This window comes from Armigeres subalbatus, chromosome 1, assembly GCF_024139115.2.
Source record: "Armigeres subalbatus isolate Guangzhou_Male chromosome 1, GZ_Asu_2, whole genome shotgun sequence".
In the NCBI taxonomy this organism is placed as follows: domain Eukaryota; kingdom Metazoa; phylum Arthropoda; class Insecta; order Diptera; family Culicidae; genus Armigeres; species Armigeres subalbatus.
In genome coordinates, this window is record NC_085139.1 from 33,282,277 (window position 1) to 33,306,325 (window position 24,049).

General features: G+C 39.4%; 1 protein-coding gene across 3 annotated transcripts in view; it reads left to right on the forward strand.

Annotated features, from left to right (window-relative positions):
* LOC134223652 (equilibrative nucleoside transporter 1) overlaps positions 1-24,049 on the forward strand; it is a 164,384-nt gene that overhangs the window by 116,379 nt on the left and 23,956 nt on the right. For all 3 annotated transcript variants that reach the window (XM_062702849.1, XM_062702843.1, XM_062702853.1), the window contains exons 4-5: positions 18,605-18,735; positions 18,812-18,951. In XM_062702849.1, coding sequence (XP_062558833.1) covers positions 18,605-18,735; positions 18,812-18,951 — 271 coding nt within the window. The remainder of the gene's footprint in view (positions 1-18,604; positions 18,736-18,811; positions 18,952-24,049) is intronic.

The window sequence follows — 24,049 nt, forward strand, 5'->3', positions numbered from 1 at the left end:
TCCTGTCTCGTCGGAGGGCCGTCGTGTCAGGGCTGTTTAGCGTCCCACCTAACACCAGGACTTGGGCTTGTGCGCTTTGAGCGGCACACGGTCGCTTTGGTGGGGCCTACTTGCAGATACATGCAGCTTTTTATAGAGGTTTAACAGGGCCCACTGTCAAACCCCAACACATTCTAGGCAAGCCCCACAACTCGCAGATGGCCTGGGGAGGGATCGTCAAGCCCTTGGACATAGTCCCTGCTGCCCGAGGCTTTTTGACTGACTTGTGCCATTTTGTTCGTAAAAGTAATACGAAAATCATTTCATATCAATTGAAACGTACATTGATTGAAGGATATTCTCAGTTATGGAGTCGAGGGATATATCCGATTCGATTTCATTTGTGATCAATTAAATAATCTACTAAACAAAAGATTGTGCTGAAAAATGAATGAAAAAATGGAAACATGGCCACATGTCGAAATAATATGCTAGAAATCATTCCATGATCCCATTTTGGTATCTGAGCATGAGCATGATTAACCACACACGGTTGCTACTCCGTTATTACCAGGTCAACTGGTATTACACAGAGAACCAACAGATGAAGTTTGGGACCAACATCATCTTCAATGTGTAAGAACTAGTGACCCAAAAATAAGCAATACCAGTGCCGGCCGTGTCCGAATGCATGTCAATTAAGGAATAGGTAGAAAATTGTTGACGTGATACTCGCTTTGAAAGAAGCCGACGAGTCTTCTGCACTTTCACGAGAAATCACTGGGATGTTGGACATATGGGATAGCGTGTGACAGGGTTCGTTTTGGTAAACGGTCTGTCGTGTATAGCATGCAGTTTGATTTAAAACAAAAACAATCGAACGAACATTAATTATTTTAATTATCGACCGCACTACACAACTGGATGCGAGTTAAATTTTCACTTTCTGATTAATTTACTCACCCGCAAAATGCAGAACAAAATTTCGGTAACTGGCCGATCGTTTTGCTTTCCGAACAAAGCAGAACTAAATTTCGATTCTGATTAATTTACTCACCCGCAAAATTCAGAACAAAATTTCGGTGACCGGCTTTCCGAACAAAGCAGAACTCGGAACTATTTGCTTACTGAGCAGAAACACGACAAAACAAGCACTGATTGATTTTCATTTCGACCGCACAGAAACACGACAAAATAGGTACTCCATAACCACATTTTGGTATCTGAGTATAAATATAAAATTTTGTAAAATGTAATATATTTTCAAAAATTAAAAAAATAGTGTAATTTATGCAATTAGCGCACTTGGCTATCGTTTTCAGACATTAGCCACCTCTTGCGACGCAATATGGTGTCTACTAGGGATCTTATAACGAGAGATAAGCGAAAGCGGCCATTTTGAGCCAATCGAGTATTGAGAGAGAACTGTCAAAATGTGAGCCAAATGAACATTGTTATTGTTGCAGATTAGGAGGTGTGAAATAGATTTTGAGATATTTCACCGAATACAAAATTTGTTTTACTTACGCGATCGTTTTTCTTTCATTTGTATAGTACTTTTATTCTAAACAATTTCGTTCAAATCAGTTGAATGAAAAGAAAGTTGAACATGTTTAACTTTTTGGCAAGGCAATTGAATTCAACTGAGTTGTTCAATTCACTTGCCCTGTCAAAACGTAGCATTAGTGGATAGACAAACATATTCCAGATTGTCTTCAAATGCAAGGTCATATACAAGCTTCAACATTTTGCGGCAAGTGCAAAAGTAGCAGCGTTGCTAAATCGTCTGGAAAAGTATTTGCATATCTTGTCTACGAAGTCTACAAAGGAAAGCCTTATTGTTTATTGTTAATATACTATATTTGGTGACATTAAATATAAGGTTTGCTAACTAAACACAGTGTTTAACACAAAATGTTTAATACAAAATAAACACAATGTTTAACACAACATAATAAGTTTGATGCATTTTTTGGATGCATTTTTAAGGTTGTATTCTGCTCGTACCACTAGTTGAAGCAGGTTGGTGGTACACCCTATCCCACATTCTAATTATTTGCATAACATTGCATAAAAACATTCATCATAACTGCACACGAAAAAGCACATTTGGAACCTAAGACCTTGGCGAGCCCGCTGGTGCCCGTCCGTACCTTTGCCAACGAACGGCCACCTTAGTGGCAAACTCACTCGGAAACGTGTTCGACTCTATCACGCGTCGCGTCCATAATTCGTCGCCGGGCGCGAATCCGTTCCTTGACCGACTCTCAGCGGGGGCTTGGAATTTGGCCGCCGTTGCATTTCCAAGAATTTTCTGCTTTATTGAGAACGAGGAACGAGAAATTGAACACGTGCGGGGCTGCGGTAAGGTGAGGCGTGCGTCTGATCAGATGGTGCGAAGGGGTGGATCGCGGATGCACCAATCAAAAAAATGGAATTACAACGGAACAGGAAAGTGAAGTAAAATCCACAGATGTATCCATCTAGTTGGTATTGTGTCCTGCTGGTAAACAGCAAATTGTTATCTTAATCAATAAGTCGCACAAAAACTAAACCAAGATTATGATTCATTTGGGTAAGAAACCCTAATTTTCCTCATTTTTTGTATCACTGCATATTATGTGCTGCTATTTGATACCTAAGAAATTTTTTTGCTTTGACTAGGTGCTTGATAGTATAGATAAAGAGGAAAACATAATACTTGTCATCGCGTGTTGATGCAAACGCTCTATACACACAGTACAATTGAAAATGTAAACCAAAGGCAATCAATCGATTTTCGAACATCAATAAAAACGCAACGACATTTCCTTCGGTTTCTATCGGCATTCGGCATTCATCTATGCGGAACGTTGAAGATAAAAAAGAAACGAAATAGGAAGGCTCAGGCTCATAAATCGAAATAACTACACTTTTTTCGGAATCAATTTCTTCTGGTCTGGCGTTGTGATAAAACAGGATCAGGTCCACAAAGCTTCCACTTGGAAAGGTACATGCTCAGTCAAACATACTCATATTATAATACAAACATGTGATCAAATTTAATTAGAAAATAACAGTCTAAATCGAGGATTGAGACAAAATCTTATTTAGTTGAATTCTTATCATTCCAAAAACTTGTTGTTCTCCAACATTTTGAGTGTAATTCCCATTTGTATCTTCTTCCGTGAAAACATGCCATCGTACACATAATTGGAGGTTCCAATCCTCTGCCCCTTTCGCGACTCGCTCTGCAAGCGGTGCTGCTGCGTTCAAAGAAGCTAGTAGTCCAACGGCGTTGATGATGATGTTGATAATGGTGCTGGTTGCAACGCACAATAGCCCAGTGGTTTCCAATGTGTGGATCGACGTTTGTCTAATTCATCTACATATTCGCTAGTACAAGACGAACACAAGCGCCGACCTCTATCCGGTGCTCTGTTGAACATTGTTTTCGTAATTATTTCTTCCGACATACGCTCAAGTGATCAGCCCACTGAAGCCTGGCGTATTTTATATTAGATATTATCATTTGAGCATATAATGATGATCTGGATAGACTTAACAGTTCTAGGTTTGCACACGTTGCTAAGAAGTTGCTACAACTATGTCTGTGTAAAAAAAGAGTTTCTCCATGACGAACATTGCACTTTGTTTACTGATTTTATTAGTATCTTTACTCAACAAATCGTTTGCAATGTTCAGACATCAGCTGCCAATCAATGAACAGAAGATATTTTTGGTAATTGTAATTCCAGTAGAGCTTTTTTTAACTTTTAGCTAGCCGAAGCCTCTTGAGTCTAGAAGCATCTTTTGCCATTGATAGTTCAATACATGTGACCGATGACACATTTTACGATTGCTTTTATTGCTAATAATGTGACTGTCAGGTTCGACCTAATCACTTCGATGGTTTTTACGCGATTGAACATTTGCTTTTTCACAGCCATACATTTCTCCTCTTTGTATTTTGGTCACTGCAATCGGTTTTTCATAAATAAAAAAAACTTCAAAAAAAAAACTTCGTTGTTCTAACTACTTTTGGTACCATACCATACTCGCTTAACTATAATGAGACGAAGTTGAATTCAACTTGCCAAAATATAAATCCTCTTGACTTAACACACATACCAATCAAAATGATTATTTTTTAATCCGGCGTGGATGACTCTTCGCTATATTTTTAAAAACGATTATGCTCTAATCTCTTATCAGTTAGTAGCTGATTCTAAGTTCTGAGATCTACAAATGCAATGCTTCCACTGACTAGATACCACAAATATGTGAAACATAAGCCAAACAGCAGTTTTTCTACATCTCCATTCTCACCTCTACCTGTTTGTTTTAATTTTCTTCAAGAATGTTCTCTTCCTAAAGTTTAGAATAGGCGCATTGATTGCCCTAGTAACATTTTCGTTTTATACTGGTTGCATGACACTCTTGTAGAGTAAATTATGATCTTCAGGAGCGTTATAAAACTTAAAATGTTAACTACTGTATTGTAAAGGTCCCAAGTGGCGTCTTTACTAGATTGCAACTGACTGTGCTAAATGACTGTACTGACTGTACTAAATGTAATTGTATACTTAATGTTAAATTGCACTGAGCACTTTATGCGAGCACTCGCACTCTACGTAAAATTAGCTACACTAGTTACATTGAATACTTAGGAGCTTGTCTGAAAGGAATCTACATATGGAAATATGCTACCAGAAAGAATTGAGTTAGTCGGTCGGATATCTGCTAATCCGCACCAAGCCTCAATTTTGTGTAGGAGTTCTAATTATTAACAAACCGTATCAAACATATCTCGACTCACTAATCGAGGATATATCTGAGGTCGTCTGTCAATTTGAAAGCCATTAGAACTATAAAGGCGTGCGTAGACGTCCACGCAAGCTACCCAGCATCAAATAAAGTAATGTACACGTGTGCTACCGTAATCTGAAAAAGTGACGTATGTGCCAAATTACAACATATAGGTTTTCAATTTTTCTGTTAAAAAGTCCGTTAACACTGAAGCCTTAGTGATTCGCAAATTAAAATAAATAAAACTTAAAAGTGACAGTTAGAAAATTATGAAATCCCCGGTGATAAGGCTGGGGCTATCCAGCAAGACCAACAAAACATTTATCAAAAATGATCCAATATCTGTCAAAAGTAATCTTGCTCTGCGGACAGAATTATTTGAAAATGATTAAGGGGCGAATCAAATATGACGTCCACTATTTTTTAAAATTTCTAGACCCCCCTTCCCACTCTGTCACGCTTTTTTGTATACCTAGTATATGTACTGTAATAAAATCTTAGATCCCTCCTGCCTCAAACATGTGGCATCATTTTTGAACGACCCCCTATCTGTTATTTTTAAGTTCAATTTGATTTTAACGATTTTAATTCGCGAATCAAACCAAAGCCTAATATTGCAAAATGGCTTTTACTCCACTTTGTCAGATTTCGGCAGTGTGGTTCGCATTAGGCTTACTTCGATGGTTTTGAAGCAATTTGCTTTATATTGTAAACAACAAGGGCCACACAATTCCGGAGTTCATCAATAATCCTCCACAGGCTGAACACCAGATCCGCTAAGGATCGCTGCCATAGAAACCTGCCTGGCATTCGCCTATGAAGGACTCCAGAAGCGGTCTTAGTCAGTTTTAGAGGGATGGTGGCAGATCTGCAAACATAAACCTGAAATTATCACTCAGGGAATAAGGTTGACGTAAGGTCGACCCACCCAAGTAACGGAAGGTTACATGAGTTATCCTCCCTTCTGATGGCCTGATCTTCCCGGAACTACCTTCTAGTATTACTTCTGGAGGATAGGCAGTACTAAACGCACGCTATGTTTAAAGGCAACTATTATGCAAAGTGAATGCACCTCGAATGTTAGGCTGTTAGATCATAGTTTTTGACCTCTAGTTTAAGGATCTGTGTCGATTAAAATATTTCATCGGTGAAATTTTGACTTTTTTACTATTTAAGGTAATATTTTTAACCTAAAAACCATCACGCAGAAAAATTTATTGTAGAAACAACAATATTCTGGGTTGATTTCAACAATAAATATTGTTAGCTCAGGGCTAATAATATTTTCCGTTTGAATCAATCCATAATATTGTTGTTTTTACAATGAAGATCTCAGTTGCTTTATTGTAGAAACGACAATATTATTGTCGAAGTAATTGTGATTATATTGTTGATTTAATGCGTGAATACGATCAATTCAACAATATAATATTGTTGAACTCATTGCATATTGTATTTACATTATTTCTTTTTTTTTCTCGAATGTAATCAAAAACAAATTTATGCTCAGGAAATGTTTATTTTTTTCATTTTATTTGAATATATGTATATTATTATTTATGTTGGTCAATCAGCTGGTTGTTTATGATGGTGCATAAGAGGCTGCAGATGTCTACAGAAAATCCTGAAAATAAATTATATACTTTTTTACTTTTTCAAACTCTAGTTCAGATTTTATAATCACATTTAAATTTGGGTTGCAATCGAAAATAAAAATATATCACTTTATACCTGGTCTTTCCAAGATCTGTTTGGCCGGGAATACATGGAGACGGACACGGTAGTCCTTTTTCTGGTTTTATTTTGAAAATGTGACAAAAATGTGTACAGTTATTCGGTAATTATTTGTATATTTTGAACTTACCTATGCATATGTATGCACCACTACGTTGCTGATTTCTCCTCACAGCGAGTTTTCTATAAATCTCTCTTTTATTTAATTTAGGAAAACTATAGAGCAAACAAAAACGCAAACTCGGTTCAAAAATAAAAACTGTTGAAATAAAAATAATATTGTTGTTTTCAACATACAATATTGTTAAATCAACAATTAAATATTTTTGGTTCAATAATAGATCGATTGTTGGAATCAACAATATTCTTTTTTGCAATTCCTGATCATAATACCTGGTTTACAGTTCGTCTTTGAGTGATAAAACGGCCTACTTTTCCATACAACGAAATGGGTGCTTTAATGAACATTATGCAACTCAAATGGGTTGCATAATATTCATTAAAGCACTCATTTGGGTGCTATAATGAAAAACCAACATCAGAACAGTAGTGACATGACTACATTTTACTGAATCAGCTTGGGTAAGTGTTCAAATAGTGTATTCTCACCATTGCGTAATTAATGAAATAGTTTGATGGACATGATATCAACAATGTCCATAGGCGAGTACATCTATCGCTTCACGGCTTATCGAACTATGCAATGTGGCACGGTAACATGGAATCTGATTGTTCTCTGAAGCAATATAATTTATTGGCAATAATGATTATGTGGAGTAAAGTAGATTGTACAATTTTGGTACAGATCTATCAAATTTAAGTCCATTTCTCGTCATTGCAAAAAATAGCGTGTGCAACTCGTTGCAAAACTCGATTTTTTTCAGCACTCGTAGTATTTATCCAACTCGGCAAGCCTCGTTGGATAAACGTACAACTCGTGCTGAAAAAATCATCTTTTTGCAACTTGTTGCACAAACTACTATTTTAGTTTAACCGTATGAAATTTAGCTGCGTGTTCCCTGATTTTTTTTAAATTTTTTGAGCCTCCCGCCACGGTCGCGATCGGGAACGACTCGGATAGTCCCCGACGGCAGATCTAACCTACCCCGACGAGGAGTTCTCTGAGCTCAGCACGGGATCTATCTGTTAGCAAATTTCGTATGCCATGTTCTTCTGACTGTCATCCCTGTAGCAGCAGCAAAGATCACTAGTCCTAGACTATTATCTTTTGTAGCGTAATGAAGGCTTTTTGTACCAATGAATGACTTTTCACGCTTCAAGCCTTTTTCACGATCTTTTTTTCGCCTTCAATTACAATCTTTACAACAATCTTTACATTGTAGGTTGGTTCTGTACTTCGCACGAAAATTAAGGCTCTCATAGAACGTATTTTTGGCGTCATCGGGCTTACTGTTTGTTGGGGCATAAATGCTGACCAGGCTGTAGTTGAAGAATTTTTCCTATATTCTCTACATGCAGATGTGAACCCATGATTTCCTCTGTCACATTCACTGTAGTAGGGGAAACCACCATCTGTCGAACGGCTAATTTCTTCGCCTATTGTTGAACGCACGTGTATATCTTTAGAGGAGTTCAACAATAGGCGACAAAATTAGCCGTTCAACATTTGGCGGTTTCCCCTAGTTGAACTATTTGCCACGGTGCCCCGGTAGACCGTTATTATAAAATAAAAATGTCCATCAAAACCAAGTACAGAGCTCGATTTCTGTGGTAATTCTGCACCTCCGGACCAATTTTTAAAAAAATCCCTAGGAGGAATCTCGAGAAATCTTGATTTGAAGTTTTTAGTTAAGAAATTTCAAAAGAATCCATATAAGAATCCAAAAATATCACCAAAAATCCTGATTAATCCACCTAGATAGATGTCTTTCAATTCTTCTTGAACCTGCCAGTCGGAAGTAACCACCAGCTTTGCAGGGTTGCTGTCCAGCATTCCTGAAATATGCCCTGCCCATCGTACCCTTCCAGCTTTAGCTAAATTCTGGGTTCGCCGTAGAGCTGGGCGAGCTCTTGTTTCAACCTTCGCCGCCACACACCATTCTCTTGCCCAACGCCAAAGATGGCCCTAAGCACGCCTTGCCGTTATTAGAACTATAAATATTTACAACTGACTTATCTTACCAAACTGACTTAAGTATGTTTTTGTATGGCTAACTTGCTCGGGTTTAGTATAAGTGTTGCTTTCAATGTTTAATAGAATGAAAGGTAAAAATTAATTTTAATTTAGTGTTTATGATCATAATGGAGAGAAGTAAGACCAGAGCTCGTGTAGAATAATAGTAGTTAGAAGCTGTTATACTCGATCACAGCACTTATTAACCGATCTTTGCTGCCAAATCTCGTCAAAGTTCTAATCAACGGACTAGAAAAAGCATGTTTGATATGTAAGCCAAAACCTATTCCGGTACCTCTACAGAACTCAGAAACATGATAATTCAAGATATGGTACTTTGTCGTGAATGGAAGCTGCGGCTTTTTCCAGCTGCTAGCAAAGCCATCAATTGCTTCCTCAAAACCATGCTCGTATTTCGACTGCAGATTAAAATATTAATTAGAAAATTGTTAATGTTTAAGCAGAGTATTGCCGTTATCCGAAAGATCGGGATTCTAGTGAACTCTATGCAATTTGTTGATACCTCATCTGTACTTGGTTCATCCATAAATTTACTCAACATGGCGCTTCTCGAGCAACTTTAAAATCGTATTAACAATTCCGAACTAGATGTGTAGTGACGGAGATAAGCAAAGTATGTTTCATTTTGATTCTTTTTTAAAGTGTTTTTAAAAGTTCAAAAATTGAATATTTCTTCGTCGTAACCGAAAACCCAAAAGAATATGCACAAAGCTTGTAATTTTTTTTTCTTTCTCTTGTGCATTTTTCCTGATGTTTTCCTTGGTTCTCGAGATCTCATTCTATATGCCGAGCTCACTCGTAGCTTTTCCTTACCACCATCTTTGGAGTCATTACCAGTCCGATGATCCTTTTGCGGGGAAATCTCAGAATATGATAAAGCTCCGTCAATTCAATTGTTACAGCATCTGCCGAAGATCTAACCTGTTATATAATGCTAAACAACTACACTACTTTAAACAAATATTTAAGCTGTTGGTTTTTTCATCAATTTTTTCCATACTCCAATCTTTACTTCTGATGCTCGAATACATTTGTGAATACAATAAAAAAAACCTTAAATCTGAATGGCATTCAACAAAGAATCTGCAGCCTGCACGTGAATTCATGAATGGTTTTGAACAGAGCATTCTTGAAGATAGACGGCTTCAAACCATACAAAAAACATACCTAAGTCAGTTTGGTGAGCTTAATCAGTTGTAAAAATTTATAACAAGTTAAAAACAACATGGACCACTTTTTGGACGGCTTTGAAGGTATTTTGGGGATATTATTGAACTAAAATATAGATTCTTTTGAAATATCTCAATTAAAAACTTCAAATCAAGATTTCTCGAGATTCCTCCTAGGGATTTTTTTTTATTTGTCCAGAGGTGCAGAATTAGCACAGGAATCGAGCCCTGTACTTGGTTTTGATGGACATTTTTATTTTATAATAACGGTCTACCGGGGCACCGTGTATATTTGAAAAGTGTTTCGCGATGAAATACTCCGCTCTGGGTTCAAGATTTTCGGTTTTAAACCAGCGTATTTCCTGCCGGGGGTGGAAGGTCATTTAGCAGGAAGTCGTTTGGCATAACCTAGTGTATATACAAATAAAGGTTCGAAGGTACATTAGTAGTTTCCATAAAATTGTTGTTATATAGCTGCCTTTCCACAACCATCCGTTTGGTTCTGGGTCAGAAACAAGATCGCTCTTGACATGACATGAATCCTTCTTTCAAATGGTAGAAGGCAGAAAGCCAAAGATGGTATGACTCCTTTTTTCAATTCAGGTATTCGCTCGTTTTGAGGAAAGGGAATACATAATCTTTTCTGTCGATTGCACGACAATTCCCCAAATGCAATTTCTCCAAGCGTAACAATTACCCGAAAATAAAGTACATCTTGCAAACGCATCTTCGCGATCTACTGTATGCGTCCGAAAAGAGCAGCGTTCAAAGATACGTTCAAGAGTTTCTAAATGCAGATTATCAGCTCAATATCCTTCGATTGTATTCTAATGTTCTTGATTCTCCAAGACGTGTTGTTAAATTGTTAAATTGTTCTAAAATAGATAAACAACGGCCACATTTTTGCCTTTTTCGTATATAAAGTATACGTAAAGACTATAGCATCACTTCAAAACCGAACTTTTGATAGAAGGCACGGAGACCCATAGTGTTATATACCAATCGAATCAGCTCGACGAATTGAGGTGATGTCTGTATGTGTGTGTTGTACAAAAATGTGAGACACACTTTTGGTACTTAGCATTATTAAATTTACTCGCAACAAGTTGCAATCGACGCGGATTGCGGTTTAGTTGTTTCCTATTGAAAATTGGTTCGATCGGCTATTTCGTTCCAGAGTTATTCAAAAAACGTTGTTTTTTGTCAAATGATCGCAAATAGACATAAACTGAAGGAAATAGTATAATCTATCCCCCTAAAGTGCAAATTCGACCACTCTTATATCTTTTTCTCATTTTTATAATGCGCGAGAAAGGTATCATAAACGCTAGGTGGATTAATTTGGGTTTTATCTTAAGTAGAATCGCGAAAAGCAATTCCGTTTGAAAGCGTTCTCCAAGAAGTGGTCATTTGAATGTTTCCCAAGATAATGAATGTTATTATTCTTTCTTTAATGTGATCCATTCTTTAAAAGAAGGCATTTTCACGAAGTAAGGAAATGGTATATGTAGTCCCTTAATATTCAGAAATAGACATTAGCTCGAAATCAGGCAAAGGTGAATGAATAGAAAATGAGAATTATGATTAATGTGAGCTCTTACTTTGAGGCAGGCAGTTTTCAGCATTTTTCCAGCAATTCCTCAGTAGTTTTTAGTTTAGATAAAAATTAATATCAAAATGCAATGAATATGCAATGATGGAGGTAAGACGGTAAATAGCTCTAAAAAAATGAATTTAGTTCAAAACTGTATTAGAATTCGTGTGGATTACAATTTATAGAGCCTTAAGTCAAATGACTGCTATGCCAATCGACCATTATGTCAAATAGCCGTTATGCCAAACGACTTTATGTCTGGCATTATGCCAACGATTTTATGCCATACGGGGTGCAATCAGTGCGAGAATTTGTGGCTTGAATTCGAAATTGAGGGAATTACTGAGTAGATAGAACTTGACGGGAGGTGCCTTTTCAAAATGTGTGCTTCGTGGGCGAGTAATTAGTGTCGAAAGGCATTCAGACGTATTGTGCTACGGAGTGTGGCTTCGATTTCTACCTCAGCTCTGTTGCAAAACTTTTCGTGGCAAAAAAGTATTTGGAACTTGGCAGAGCCAAAGGACATTGCATGTTGCTGAGTTGTATAGCGTGGTGCTTCCATCATAGGACGGCATGCTTACTGAAAGTATTGAACAGTGTAGTGTAGTGGGTAGTTAATTTCTTCCGTGTGGATTGCTACCACGATCTTTTTGCAAACTGAAATATCTTCTGTAAACAGGCTACGCATAGGTACATCATGTTGAAGGATCTTCCATCTCGATTCTTACACACTGCAACACAGTGTGCACAGTTTTGCTCAGAGTTCCTCGCTGGTACACGAACGATTATCAGGCGCTCCGGAGAAGAGCAAACTCTCCCCACTAGGGTATCCAATCATGGTTTGAACCAAATGGCGGGTTTCAGATGAGCCGTCAAAACAAAGTTAATTTATTCCATTAAAGGGACATGTCTCAATTGCAATTTCTAGTTTATATGTAAGCATAGTTCATTATCTTTCTAAAAACATCCTGGGTGCACATATTTATGCTTAGTTTAATTGAAAAAACTTAATAATTACATAACTTTGATTCGTACCATGGTTTGAACTACACTGTTCATGGTTTGAACTAAATTCGTACCATGGTTTGAACTAGTGCAGCAGCTCCTAAATATAATACTTATCACATGCATGAAACGCTGAGGAAATCTATAGAAAAGCAAATTTGCTTTACTATTCATCTTCTCGCATTGGATTAGTAACTCGAAACGTGTGAAAATCGTCTAAATTAACGAAATGAAAATTTCGATTTTTTCATATTTGAAATGTAAACAAAATGCTCCAGCTAGGCGCATGCAGCGCTCCTAGCAGACAACAGCAGAACATGACTGCATTTAGACCATCATTATCGGTCGCGAGCATTTTAATCACTCGCGCAGCGCTTTCATTTTAGTTTTGTCACTCGTTTCCGTATCGGTCACTATTTTCGGCTCTCAATTTGGTTGCTGTATTCCGTACCGGCGACGTTTGACAGTTGACAGTTCATCAAATAGCAGCGCTCTTATCGCGCTACCAAATTTGGTCACCTGTCAGTCGCGCTACTGTTATAGCAGCGCGTTTAGTAGCGACCGGTAAAGTGTCAAGTAATGATACTGCGCTGCCAAACGGCTTAAACTCACCACCGGTAATCTTGCTCTTACAAGTTCAAACCATGATACGAATTTAGTTCAAACCATGATCAGTTTTTACCTTGTATAAATGTTACTATTTTAACTATTTATAACTGTTTCTCATTTGTATGATGATGTCAATCGATTACAGATAAAAATAGCGTTCTTTTGATATATTGATCTCACTCCTGTGTCATAAAATGCGTCCTTTACGAACTTTTTGAAATTATGCCACTGGTGGGGGGGGGGATTTAGCGCAAATAAGGGACCGACTGTTTACTTCGATGACATTTACTTCCAGGGTGCAGCAGCCGTAAAAAGTGCACTGAGAAAAATTCCATGGTAACGGTTACTATTTTGTAGACTACGCCATGTTTTTAAAACAACCACAAATTTTCAGTTAAATTAACTACGCATTCGGACAAATTCACCATTGATTCAGTTCATGCAACAACATTCCACCAGGACCACAGTTGATTTTTACTGCCCGCATGGTAAAATCAAACGGGTTTGTTGTCTGCTGAAAATCGTCGGTGCGTATTCTTAAATTAACCCTCGGAATGGTAGTTTCGACCGCAACATTTTTTTTGCGTGTGTAGACAACAACCTTCCGTGCACCATGTTTACGGTACTCGTCACTGAGTGGCGATACCGGTGTTTCTATCTGTGTTGTTAAGCCTGCTACTCTATGTTCTGAGATTTTCACATTTTCCACCATGAGCTCATGGAAGAATGGTAGTTGGAAATCGATAAAATGTATGGAAAAATCAAGTATTTTGCAAATTTATGGAAAATGGAAGTGTTTTAGAAGAAAGTAGTGATAAGGAAAGAAGCATGAGGTGAAAAGATTATCTCATGCACTTAGTTTGCACTGATTAGTAGTTTTATAGTGATGAAATTTCGATTTTACTACCACTGAAAAAACGCCATCTCTGGCATTAATCCATCTCTGGCTCCATTTTATTACTTAAACTATATGTACGAATGTTTAAATAAACTCTATCACTTCCAGTATACCTAATTATGCCTTTCATGCTGTTTAAGGTTCATTTCCTGCCAATGAGATGATAAGTTCTACTGATTTCAAAATGGTTCAAACCATGATACGCTTTTCACTAGTTCAAACCATGATTGGATACCCTAGTTCCAGTTGGGTTTGGTTAACCGATCTTCCTAAGTTTGCTCGTATCACGGCTGAAAACCAGGGGGATGGGGGTAGGACTTCCTGAGAAAGGTGATAAATAGCCTCGCTGTCTGTTTTACGTTTCCTTCAACCTTCGGAGACGTACTAGCTAGTTTTTAGCACCCCTTCGGGCCTGAAGGGTATCTCAAACTGGTAACTGAAGGTATCATTCTCTGTGCAGCGCCAAACTATGTGATTGATGCCATCGTAACTGACTTTGCACACAGATTGATATCGACATTTTTTTAAGATATGCGTTAGGTGCAACATCTACTTTAGGACACGCCTTCAAACCACCCTCAGGTAACTAAATATTTGCTTCGTTAACATTGTTAATAGGGCGTTAATTGATTGGAGAAGAAAAACCTTCTTGACTATAAGTGTTCATTGCGAATTTTTCTGGTTTTCTTCTAATAATAATCACATCCAGATGCTGGCACGCCTGTGAGGAGAGAAGCTTTTTTACAGATGAGTCAAAATCCACTGGTTTCGGTGTTTTCAACGTTTTTCATAGCGCCTACATTGAGCTAAAAGATTCTTGCTCCGAGTATATGTACACTCAGCGTATCTTCTGAATGGGATACGGAAAGCTTTGAGTGAATTATCACAACGGTCTTACACAATCACCATGGCTTGGGTCCCGTCTCATTGCTCGATTTCGGGAAATGAGAAAGCGAATTCTCTAGGACTCTGGTGGACGCTATGGAAGGTGATATTTACGATCAGCAAATAACCTTCGATGATTTTTTTTTTCAGTTGTTCGTCAGGAAACCTTGATCAGCTGGCAACAAAAATGGACAAATGGACATGGGTAGATCTCTGATTCCATTTGCCAACAGGTGTCGAAGCGGCCATGGTTCAAAAAAATGAATTTGGGGCGAGACTTCATTCGAACCATGTGTCGTCGTGCGAGGAGCATCGTGGCCCCATATTTGCGCTAACTGAATATCTCTGGGTTTGAAAAAGCACCCAAAGGAAGTGTTTGCGGGTCTTGATCTCGAATACATCTAGTAACTTTTTTCAAATAAGTGTAATTGTATTTGACCTAGATATTAGAAACGACTCCCACTATTTCTATTCAGCATTGGGTACATTAATTGACCAAAATAGTTGTAATTAAGAGCGCAGTCGCCTTTACCAAAATCAAGGTCGAAATCAATTACGCCCATTTGAAAAAAGTTCCTAGACATGTCCCTTGTCCACCAATTTTTGAAAGTTGCTGATATTAGACTGTAATCGTCGTCCACCTACCCCTTTTGATGTCGTAATCCCTTAAGAATGTCTTCTTCTTTTTGTCTACCGTTAAACCCCATACGTATGTCTTCCTCCCGTTGTTGTCTCCCAAAAATGTTTGTCCCATTTCCAAGTCCCATGTGTGAATCATCGCCAAGGATGTTAACCATGTGAACATAAGCACCCTAATATACCTTCCTTTCCTACTGTATAATTGTATTCCGCAAGTCTTTCGGTTCCCCAAAACTAACATTTCGGAACCGATTTGCGATTTGGGCTTAACGATTGGGCGTAGAATGGAAGCGTTTTCCTCCAAAACTAATTCTCTTACCTGCTAGAGGAAAACCTATTCTTTCGGATACATACCGTGGTTTTCTCAGGAAATGCTTGCTTCAGCAGAAATTCACCTTCTAATGTTTTTTTACAAAATAAGTTACGCCCAAATTGCAAATTAGTCCCGATTTGTGTGTTAGAATTATGAAAAACTGTATTGAAAAACATGATTCCGGCTCCGTAACACTTCACGGCAAATGAGCCTTTCAAATAAATGATAGTTAAAAGAAATCAAATTGGATCTGAGCATTTTTTTTTTCTTAACCATACTGTTTCTGATCTGATTAATTTTATTTGCTCAACTATATGCAGATGTGCCTACAAACCGGCACAACCACCTTAGAGTTGGATTTTCTATGATCCGGGTAGATATTCGATGGTGATTTCGTCCACCAATCAACCCATTTGATCTTACAAGGCCTAATAACGATTCCGACCAATCACACCAATTTTAGGTTGTATTGACCTAACTAAGTTCATCAATTCCTTCGAAGAGACTAGGGTCGAATAGTAATTCCGAAAAAAGATCAACCCACTTCAGTGCTAGTTTTCATTGGCCGAACTAGGTTCTGTGGTGTATTCAAACCTTTGAAAGACTCACTCCGGTGTTGAATTTTCTTGGTACTAACCGTCGACTATCTCACCCCAGATTAAGATTTTATTAACCCAACTAGGTCCAGTAGGCAGTAGGCGTTCCAAACCACATTCCGACTGACTTTTTTTTTTCCTGTTCGGGTGTGCCACTGCGACCAATTATTAGATCTATTGTAGCGTTACCCGTATCCTTAGTGTTTAAGTGCATGTCGAATTACTCCAGTGCTATTGAGAAGCAATGCAGTATCGGTTTCGATACAGTAGTTGTTTTGTTTTCTCAAGACCACCATGACAAGGTCCCGCTATTTAGACCCTTCATAGAGAGCAATCCCATTGAAGGCGCGCCCCTTATCAATGGGAAATCAATCCTTTCTTGAGAAAACAGAACAGTAATACTGTTTTTGGCCATGCATCGGAGCCCTAGCCACATCCTTGTCTTGCTTCTAGAATATCACCAGTAAACAATGAAAACCCGGGATTTAGCTCTGTCTACAAGACCATTTCAAGCAAGAGAATTTGTTCAGTAATAAGAACTTCCGTGTGTTCCTCTCACTACCATCGTTCACCAGTTCAAGAAGAGTTAGTACGTATTTAAACCCCTAACTCGATTTTTCCAGCAGTCAGTTCAGCCTAGGACCGGGTACCGAGGTTTTTTAACTAATTGCTTGAAAAGTTGTTTCCGCTGCATACAGTTTAGCCTCAAACAAGAGGAATTCGAGTCTTTCGACTGTCTGCAAGGTAACATTGATTATGTTTTATTTCTGAGACTGCTGTTGGTAGCGAGGACTAAATACGATGAAACCTTAATTACCACAACTTATTGCCCTAGCTAGAAAAATGGATTAGGCTAGGGCTCTGTTTGGTAGATCTTACACCGCAACACACTACGTCAAAGTGATCTACCGTGTTACGGGAAGTTTAATGACTTTGTGACTTTAGAGTTTAATTTTACTTGATTTGAAAAGGCCTGATAACGATTCCGAGCACCGACAGACCCATTTCATAATCAGATTTTATTAACCCAACTGGGGGTGTTGCAGAGTATGTGTATTTTTTTCATTTTTTCAGGTATTTTATGTACTTCTTTCATCATGTTTAAACAGGGACAGGTCATAAACGAAATATTTGTTTACTGCATCAGGGAAAAAAATGTGATTTTGAACGGTGTCTGGCCATTAGGCCGAAGACCATTTGGCCGAAGGGTCATTAGGCGGCCATTAACCGAATGAACAGAAAGAAGCAAAAAGTGATAAATGGGAAGTCTTTCTTTCGTCTTACCCCTTCTTCCTTCTCCTTTCTTACTTCACTCTTCTTCTACCCATCTTCTTTTTTCTTTCTTTTTCTTTTTTCCTCATTCTTCTTCACTACTTATTTCTTCTTCCTTCTTTTTTCTTCCTTTTCCCTTCTTCTGTATTTCTTCTTTCGTTTTTCTTTTCCCTTCCTTCTTATTTCTTCCTTCTTTATTTTCTTCTTTCTCCATTCCGCTTGTTGGGAGATATGCGTTTCCGCATGTTGCGGGAGGTTTCGCGCAGTAGTCCACGTTGTTGCTAGTTGGTAAGTTTTAGCCTTAAGAGGATTTTTGTGATTTTCTGACCTTCTGAGTTTACGGAAAGCCATGATGAAAGCATCAGATTTTTTAGAATACCACACTAAGTACATTCATCATGCCATCTATAAGTGTCTGCCAATGGATGATGTCCAACTGAAGCTATATGCATAGATCATTATTTTTACATTTACATGACAAGCACCGAATGAGTTTGAAACAATCAATTGTATGGGTAACTGTTCTATTATTAATAACATAGTCCTATATCAATAAATTCGCAAAAAAGTCAACTTAGGCTCAATTTGTGTCGTGTTTTGTTGTTTTTGATGGTATGTTATGTTGGTAATGTGATCCACTAACGGAACCCATCTGAGAACTACTGCTCAAGAGTCCCTTCTGGCACAAGGGCGGACAGCACCGCACGGCAGCCCATCTTATTTCTTCCTCACCACGCACGCCCCCTGTATCCCTCCGATCAGACGGATGCCCGTTTTCCTTTTGCGTGTGATGTTCAATTCCTCATTCCGAAAAGTGCACTCCTCGCGACAGGATCGCCATATTAGAAAATTTTGCGGCAGTGTGACCTCTAATCTCCTCGCGTCCCATCCCGTGCATCATCGCCCAGAATCGGCGAAAATGTTATTCACCCTGTACTATCTGCTAATTCGGGTCGGTTTCCTTCCAGGGATGACCATGGAGCGGGCCAACATGGAGCTGAATCCACCGGGCGACAAACTGCTGCTCGTTTTCCTTACGCTTATGATCCACGGCGTGGGTACGCTGATGCCCTGGAACATGTTCATCACTGCCAAATCGGTGAGTTTTCCTTCTGTTTAAATTTATTATTTGGTAGTTATGACTTTCAATTAATTTGTTTACGATTTCTTTACAGTACTTTGTAGATTACAAACTAAGTCAAAACTATACCGGAGTGGAATCTGAGTATGGAACGTATTTTCTCTCGTACGTTGGATTTGCGTCACAGATTCCTAATCTGTTATTCAATTGGTTGAATATCTTCATGAATCTTGGGTAAGTTACTTGTCCTATAATGAAGTAATGAAGGTTTTTCTTTTGTTGGACTTGGAAACTTCTGTTATCGCCAGAAGCTAAAATTATTTTGCAGATGCATATTACTGTTCAATTTTTTTTAGTCGATAGAAATTGGTACTTATATAACGCTTTTAAATTACATAAAGATAAAAGGCATTCAGTTATTGTCAATTGTAATTAATGTTTTGTTTTATGAACATTCAGTTTGGTAGTTAAAGCTCAACATAAAAGTGCGTCCCAATTGACATTCAAGTTGCTCTTATAATACAACAAAGATGATATCAGAAAACAAGAAGAAGAAAAAAACTCAAAAACTCACAAAACGGGCAATCTGAGAAATTGCCGTGATATGGTTTACAGCTTACAAAATTCAGAAAACTTTCGAATAGAAATTCAAAGGAATTTTCTGTGGAAAATAATTAAAAAAAATTCTACGGTACGGCCGAACCGAGTGGTTATCACTAATGAAAGCTCCTAAGTCAGATTTTTCTCATAAGACTAGAACTATTGAGTAGTTCTTGATGGTGATTACAGAGGCAAATTATTTTTGGTGAGTTTCGTGGACGTGGGATTAGCGACTTCGATCGTCTAGACGCATGTGCTAGGAAGTGTGGGTTCGATTCCCGCCCCGGTAGGGAGGAAAACTTTTCGTGTACGAAAAATTCTCTACTGGTCCATTGGGTATTATGTGTCCTGTCCGTTGTCTCATGTTGCTGTTGTTAGTGATTTGAAATGTGAATTGAAAAGAAGCCGGTCCTTAATCCGAAACGAACTTTTTCAAAGGACAAAACATCATGACGACGGTAGAAAGTAAAAATTAAGAACGCGTGCGATCGTTTTTCTTTTAGCACGCAGAACGATCGCGGGACCATCTAAATATTTTGTTCTGCTTTGTGCGGATGAGTCAATTATTTGGCAAGTAAATTTTCAACATATGGCATAGCGAATCACTGCAAAAGTTTGAAGACAAAAGTGTTATCTCCCATATCCACCCTATCATAATGAAATGAGTGGAAGACAAATGAGCTTGTTTCTCTCTTCTGAGAAATATTCCTATGTGGCAGTTAAATTGCACTTGGTGTTAATTATGAAAAGGCAATGTCTAATCAATTTGAAAGCATCAAAGTAAGCTTGATATGAACAACAGCGGAGAATCACCAAAATATCAATCAAAGCAATCGTGGTACTTCGCCAGCAGTCAAAGGCATATGGTCATCCATTACGGACTGGAGTGACAGTTTTCCAGCAGAATTCTGCTTGCCCAGCAGCATAATAATCTCCACAATTCCCTTCAGCATCAGAAAGAGATTCTCATCAGAATCCAAGAAGAATTCTCTCTGAAGATCTCTGAAGAATTTCTTCCAGAATCATTGAAGTATTCCAACCGGATTCCGAAAGAATTCACACTGGATTCTTTTCAGTATCGCTGAGGGATGCCCTTGGGAATCTGTGGGGCATACTCTTTATAAACCATGGAGGTTTTGCTTCGGAATCGTTCAAAGATTTGTTTCGGAATCGTTCGGAGATTTGCTTCGGAACTCCTTGACGATTTGCTTCAGCATCCCTGGAGGATTCTCTTCGGAATCGCTGGAAGATTCATTTCGGAATCCCTAGAGGATTAATTCGAAGTCCCTCGACGATTGACTTCGGGATCCCTCGACAGATTGCTTTGTATCCTTTTACGATTTGCTTCTATATCCCTGGAACATTGCCTACAAAATACCTGGAACATTCACGTTGGAATTCCTGGAGGATTCCCAACAGAATCTCTGAAACATTCTCGTTGGAGCTCCTGGAACATTCCCGTCGGAATTCCTGAAATATTCCAGTCGGAATTCCTGGAGGATTCCATTCGGAATCTTTCGTAACAACAGAAAGCACGTGCTTGAGAAAAGGGAATATGGATGAGTGTGGTTGATCCCCAATTGGCTAAGGTGTTTGAACCGATATTAAGTATCACATTACCACTAACAATGAGGAGCTCAAAATAGATGAAGGGGCTATAGCCACCCCCCAGGCATCGGGGCTAGTTACGCCAATGGTCCTCACGCCCCAAACGAGTTCACCTCTAAATCTCAGGGTCGACGCTTAACCGGCTCAAGAGGACACTCACTCTGGAAATCATCAGGTCTGCTTCAAGTGGTTCGATAACAGACATGTCATATGACTGCTAAGGTCCTGATCGGAGTGGAGCTGCACCGAGGTGTTTGATCGGTGATCCTGGCACAGACAACAAACACCCATTTAATGGGCAGGCATGTACGTCCTCTAGACGGGCTCGGTCATGCAAGTAGCTCAGCTAAATCTCAACCACTGCGAGAAAGCGCAAGCGCTACTACAACAGTCAGTGCACGAGAAGAAGACTGATGTTGCCTTGCTGTCCGACCCGTACCCCATCCCTGCTAAACATACCAGTTGGATTGAGGATACGTTCGGAATAGTGACCATCTGGACTTGCGGGAGGTTACCCATCCAGGAAATAGTGTCATCTCCTGATTATGAGGGTTTTGTTATAGCAAAGGTAAACGGAGTTTACTTTTTATATTATCTTCATTAAGGAGACTTTCAGACCTAGGCTGCCTCGTCTCCGACACGGAGTTTACTTTTTCTTTCTAGATGGAGCATAGCCCTAGTAACATTTTGGTTTTATGGTAGTTTTATTGAACTCTAGAAGAGTAAATTATAGTCTTCAAGAGCGTTATAAAACTTTAAATGTTACTTGGGTAGAGCAGTGTACTAGGGTGTAGGATAATTTTGTAGCGAGTCCTAATTAACTGGTCTTAAACCATCAGTTGTAGCAACTGCGCGGGATGAACGGTGGAGCCTGAATGGAGGATTCGCGAAGGTTATACTGCTAGTGACCATCCGGAAATACGTTTTATGGTCAGCAATACCCCAAACAGAACCACAAGACAGGTCAGTAAAGCAGAGCTAGGATGGCGTACCTCGCAGTTCGACCCAGAACTGCTGGAAGAATCACTACGGTGGGGAAATCGAACTCTAGGCCTTAGTGGTGATGAGTTGCCCAGGAGGACTAAGCCAACCGGCATTCGCAAACCGGTGCACTAGTGGACGAGCACGATAGCTGATCTTCGCAGAACCTGATCCTTAAGTACGCGATTCTTGCCGCTCCATATATGTTCAGGAGCTGCATCCAACGTTTCCTGGACGAACTAAACTTCCCAGATCGTTGGAAACGGCAGAAGTTGGTGCCTAAACCTGGGAAATCCCCGGGAGAGCCTTTCGGCATACAGACCAATTTGACTACTCGACACATTGACGATAGATTTACGGACTATACGGAGTGTGCTGGTCGCTTATCAAGCAACCAGTATGTGTTCCCCAAATGCCGTTCTACCATCGAAGCAATTCTGTTGGTAGCGGAAACGGCTAAGATAGCGCGTGATTTAAGTAGGAGAGGTATTAGGTACTGTGCATTGATTACACTAGACGTAAAGAATGCATTTAATAACGCTAGCTGGGCAGCTATAGCTGATTCCTTGCATCGTTTGAGAGTCCCGGATTATCTGTGCGGGATTCTGAAAAGCTATCTTCAGAACAGAATATTGTTAGTCGACACCGACGCTGGTCAGCAGTCGATTGAAGTGTTAGCAGGTGTTCCACAAAGATCGATCCTTGGACAGGATCTGTGAAATATCATGTATGACGGAGTATTACGCTTAAATCTCCCGGTCGGTGTGAAAATAGAAAGCTTTGCGAATGATATAACACCGACTTCGGCTTATAGCGGGCGTAGCATTGTCTATTATCCGATACGGCGTACCAGCATAGTCCAAAGCACTAGAGGCCGGGTGCAATGTTAAGAAATTAATCAAGGTACACTGGCTGATGTGTCTGCGGGTTGCAAGCGCATACCGCACCAAATCTTATGAGGCGATGTGCGTCATTGCTGGGATGATGCCGATAGACAGACTTCTGGAGGAAGATGTGGAGTGCTTCAACGACAAGGACTCGGTGCAAGTGCAACGTGTCAAAAAGCAGCTTCGTTACTCAAATGGCAAAGAGCATGGGACATTGCAGTCAAAGGTCGTTGGACTCACAGACTGATTCCGGAGGTGTCAAACTGGGTGAATAGAAAACATGGTCAGGTAAATTTCCACCTAACACAGGTGTTATCTGAACATGGCTGCTGTAAGAAGTTTTTGCAAAGATTCGGATTCGCAGATTCTGCGGATTGTCCGGAATGCATGGGCGTGGAAAAGTCGGCAGAGCATGTGATGTTCGCATGCCTGCGATACGATGTTGAACGACGTGACATGTTGCTTGTCAGCGGCATGGATACAACCTCATTAAGAGGATGTACCGGGATGAGGTTATTTGGAATGGGGTGAACATGGCAGCCCTCCTTAGCCTGCGGTAAGACGCGCGGCTACAAAAGGCATAAAAGTATCATCGTGTTAGCCTCATGATATACGCATGCAAAAATGGTAACCTGGCTTAGAAACCACGCAGTTAATAACTGTGGAAGTGCTTAATGAACACTAAGCTGCGAGGCGGTTCTGTCTCAGTGTGGGGATGTAATGCCAATAAGAAGAAGAAGAACATGGCAGCCAAACAAATTATGTCGAAGCTGTAGAGTGGTGGCGTCTCGAACAAAACCAACGTCTACAGTAGAGACTACTTTGTTGCCGTGAGCACCTCACTCACCCCGGCAGCATACATGTCGCGGATGGGCTGCGGGGACCACTGTATGTAAATACGGAGGTCATTGCGGTTCATGCGCGGTTGTTGTTGCCGGGGCGCTCTTCTCCAAGCGTGAGTTAGTGAAAGAGCCCGTTAGGACTCTAAGTAGTAAACTAGCTTAAAAGTTACTACTTAACAGTGTACGAACAGTATACTATAAAGAACATTCTTCTGAATTGGTTGATTGCATTTAAAATTCCTTTCGCTGAACCCTGCTTCAATGAAGTTGAAGTAGGACATAACAAAGTCTACGTTTTTCAGGAAATTCAGGTATGTACTTACAGGGGTTAGGCAAAATGATTGAGATAGGCAAAATTTGGCCCAAATTCAAATCCTTATAACTTTTTGAAATTGATGAAATTGGACAAAACCG